Source organism: Sinocyclocheilus anshuiensis, unplaced genomic scaffold, assembly GCF_001515605.1.
Source record: "Sinocyclocheilus anshuiensis isolate Anshui unplaced genomic scaffold, SAMN03320099.WGS_v1.1 scaffold64, whole genome shotgun sequence".
NCBI lineage: Eukaryota > Metazoa > Chordata > Actinopteri > Cypriniformes > Cyprinidae > Sinocyclocheilus > Sinocyclocheilus anshuiensis.
Window position 1 is genome coordinate 460257 of NW_015557063.1, and position 4027 is coordinate 464283.

General features: G+C 38.5%; 1 protein-coding gene across 1 annotated transcript in view; it reads left to right on the top strand.

Annotated features, from left to right (window-relative positions):
- LOC107676498 (phospholipid-transporting ATPase IA-like) overlaps positions 1 to 4027 on the top strand; it is a 183185-nt gene that overhangs the window by 92725 nt on the left and 86433 nt on the right. The window contains exons 12-14 of the mRNA XM_016471053.1: positions 1158 to 1285; positions 1676 to 1753; positions 2586 to 2674. Coding sequence (XP_016326539.1) covers positions 1158 to 1285; positions 1676 to 1753; positions 2586 to 2674 — 295 coding nt within the window. The remainder of the gene's footprint in view (positions 1 to 1157; positions 1286 to 1675; positions 1754 to 2585; positions 2675 to 4027) is intronic.

Genomic DNA, 4027 nt, shown 5'->3' on the forward strand with positions numbered 1-4027 from the left:
GATCGATTAAGGTGTTTACATGAAGGTTTTTCAGTCCGATTGAGCCGTCAATCCGATTACAAATGGATTATTTGGTTGCATGTAAACGTAGCCATTGAAACATCCAAACTGATTGTCTTCCTTCCCACCACTAGCCAAATCCTCTTCCTCGCTCCGTGAGTCAGTTCCAAAAGCAGTTGTATGATTGCCCAGCCTCTAGTTCTAAGACTCTTTATGAGAAAATCGCTCCCTCTCCTAACTGCTCAGAAAGAGAATTATTGCATTCTGTGGACCCCCCAGGTAAAGCTTTTTATTCATCCTTAAAGTCAACATGAAGTCAAAAAGAACCCATTTACTTAATTAAAAAATGTTCTTGGTCTCACTATGAACGTTTCATCAGTGTTTAATGTTAACCAATAGCCAAAAATTGTATTCTATGGGTAAAATGCAATTCAATGACTCCCATATTTACCCAAATTAGAATTTTATTTTTGTTTAAGGCTACTGTTGTATGTAATGTTGTTGTTTTTTTAGATCTTGCTAATAGTTAGAGTAATTTAATGTATATATGCCCATGTTTAAATATCCTTTTAAACATGGGCATATATCACAAAGTAAAATGGGTTGTGAATGTTGTTTCATGTTGACTTTAACACTATGTGTGTACTGTCTTGTGTCTGTGGTCTTGTTTTTATTGATTACACTTTTCTTTCTTTTTGTGCTGCTCTCTTTGTTAAATTTGGTTTTTGATTAAGATTGGAAATCATGATCACCCACCCCCAGTGCATTGTGGGATAATGTGTTGCTTTGAATCTTACCCATATTGCCAAGGCTGCCGCTATAGTGTCAAATAACCGAGTCTCAGTTTAGCTACTAATTAATGGAGACCTAATTTGAAAATTGAATGTACATTTGTAGGTTAGAGGCTTACTGGAGAGATTGGGTGGAAGAGTTGTACTGTATAACTTTAGAGTATAGTGTTTGCACAACGCTCACACAACACTAGTGGAGCATTGTGGAAACGTTGCAAATTAGACCAGATGAGCTTGTGGCATTGTTGTCCTTCCATCATTTTTCCCCAGTCCACCCCATCCCATCATGCCTTTCACAGCTCAGAAAACTGTCTGTCACCTTACTACCTCTCTCTCCTCTTCCTCCCCTCGCTCTTCTTTTTCCAGATGGTGGAGCAGCCAACTTTGGCCTGAACTTCCTCACGTTCATCATCCTCTTCAACAACCTGATTCCCATCAGTCTTCTGGTGACTCTAGAGGTCATCAAGTTCATCCAGGCTTTCTTCATCAACTGGGTGAGTGTGAGGCTGAGCTCCGAGAGCTCTGTATGTGTGATGATTCTGCAATGCAGACTGCCTAAACCTCCAGGGCCAATCCCAGAAAACTTCACAGCCCAAACGAAAGTGGAGCTTTATCAAAATAACCCATTTGAAGATGCCAAAAATGGATTTGGGGCAGGGCACTTACAGCAAACGGACACCGCTTTTAGATGCAGTGGAGATTTGTGAATTCCCATCGAATGGCAAGACCTTTGAGCAAAAGTTTCATTCCTCTTGTTTTGATCGACAGAGTATGAAAACAGTTGTTTAAAGTGGTACATTTATGTTTTAAGAGTCCAGATGGCAAGGTATTAATAGAAAATGGTTGTGATTATTAATTCTGCCTGGTGACGTGCTGTATTTTAGGACACTGACATGCTGTATGAAGCCACCAACACACCAGCTATGGCCCGGACATCAAACCTGAATGAGGAGTTGGGACAGGTACTGCTTACCCTCACATACAGAAATAAACAAAATGAAAAACGAAACAAATAAAAACAATTACATTTTATATTGTAAAATCAAATTTCATGCAATTATGCATAATATATACTACTGTTCAGTTGACATTAATACGGTTAATCAGCAATGTTTCTTGAGCACCGAATCAGCATATTAGAATGATTTCTGAAGGATCATGTGAGACTAAAGCCTGGAGAAATTGCTGCTTTAAAAATTATATTTAAAATTGTATTAAAATACAAAACAGTTTTTTTTATGTTGTAATATTTCACAGTATTACTGTTTTTGTGTTTTTCATCAAATAAATACGGTCTTGGTGAGCATAAGAGACTTCTTTCAAAAAGATAGTCTTATTGACCACAAACGTTTGAACCATATTGTATTGATTCCATATTGATTATTGACCATTATTAAAATGGTTTAATTTATCGGTATTGTTTGCCAATATTGGATATTTCATTGTTCCTCTTCAGTTCCCCTGTTTTTATCTTGTAGATCAACTTTGCTATTATGTAATGCTCATTTTAAGTTCATATTTGAAAACACTAATTATTTAATAAAACTGTTAAATGTAATCTGTAGCAGATCTCAAAATGTGGAATACAGCCTAATGCCAGTTAATATAATAAAGGCCCACTGTTCACAATCTAGTTTATTCCTGATGCATTAAATCAAGTCCTTCCCTTTTTGTGTAGAATATTGTTTCACTCAGAATAAGTTGCATTACGGAAGTAAAATGGGTTGGAAATATTTGCTTTAAGTGTAACTACCTAATTACTCTAGTTTATTGCTCTCTCTTTCCTTAATCCAGGTGAAGTACATCTTTTCAGACAAGACAGGCACCCTGACCTGCAATGTCATGCAGTTTAAGAAGTGCACAATTGCAGGCGTGGCCTACGGGTAAGGCTCCGTTTCACACTGCTTTCATAATCAGTAGAGTGTATATCTGGCTCTAGCGGTCTTCTCCTCAGCTCCCATGTTAGCAGCTGCCTCGATGCTTCCCTGCACAGCCAGAGCGATTCTATAAATATCAGAGAAGGGGACTCGCAGATTTTCTTCCTCTTTTTTTTACATGCATTGAGCCAAGAGATCAGTCTCTGATGTTTATTTCCTCTATTTGTCATATGTCTTTTGCGGTGTGCATTCACAGGTTAGTCAAGCCAAACTTGACCTTTGGTAAGGAGTAAAATACAAGACGACCTAGTGTTTCCGCACAAAAAGCATAATTGAGCTAGTTTTGAATGGCAATTGGGGTGGTTTTGTTTCTGATGCCATTCCGTCCTTCCTGAAGACATTTCTTTCTGTCTATGCAGAGGAGGAATCCCTCTGCTTATCATTCGGTGTAGTCAGCGCGGTACCTGTTCAATCTCTCACAAGTATGTTCACGGCTCTTTGACGCTTGCAAACTGGCCTGTATTTCAGAAGCACGTCCTTGTCCTCCACCTCATGAATATGTATGCCATCTTTTATCAGCTTCAAATAAACTTTGTCCTGTTTGATGATGCATCCCTCCTCTCCTCTTGCTGGGCGTCGGAGCGAGTATAGCACCGCACCAAGTCATTGATGTTTTTGAAGCGTGACATCTTTTTTTACAGCGAGTGGGGAAACTTGGTGCAAGCCCAAAGGAAGAGTTTGATGTGAAATATAGCCTAGATTTTTGACTTGACATGTTTGTTGGACTGGAAAAACCAACACGCTGCTAGTGTAGCATGCTGGAGTTCTGGTGTTAATGCTGAGACAAGCTGACGTCTTTCCACTAGACCTAGTCTTTTGTGTTACTTCTGAGTTGAATAGGCCCTTTTCACAGTGACGTCAGCTAACTTCCGTCTTCCTGCAAAGCAGTGTATCTGTGCTTCCGTTATACCTTTACACCGGAGACCTCTCGGAAAAATGTAGGAAAAACTTGTAATATGAAAGGCGTTATTTAAGAGTTAAGTGTGGTTTGCTTGCCGCAACTGCTTGCTTTCAGATTTGTATGACAACGATTATGTTCTCACACGAAATACATACTTGAAACATTTTCACTTGTTATTTCAGTTTGTCATTCCTTGGATAATTTGTGAGTACACTGTGTAAATTAAATTCCCCCTACAGTTGGGCAAAAAAAAGACAAACAACGTGATTTTGTTTTTATTTACTATGGGGAAATGACATGGACACAACTCATATTTTTTATATTAAAGGGGTCATATGATGTGTTTTCAATTTTTCCTTTCTCTTTGGAGTGTTACAAGCTCTTGGTGCATAAAGAAG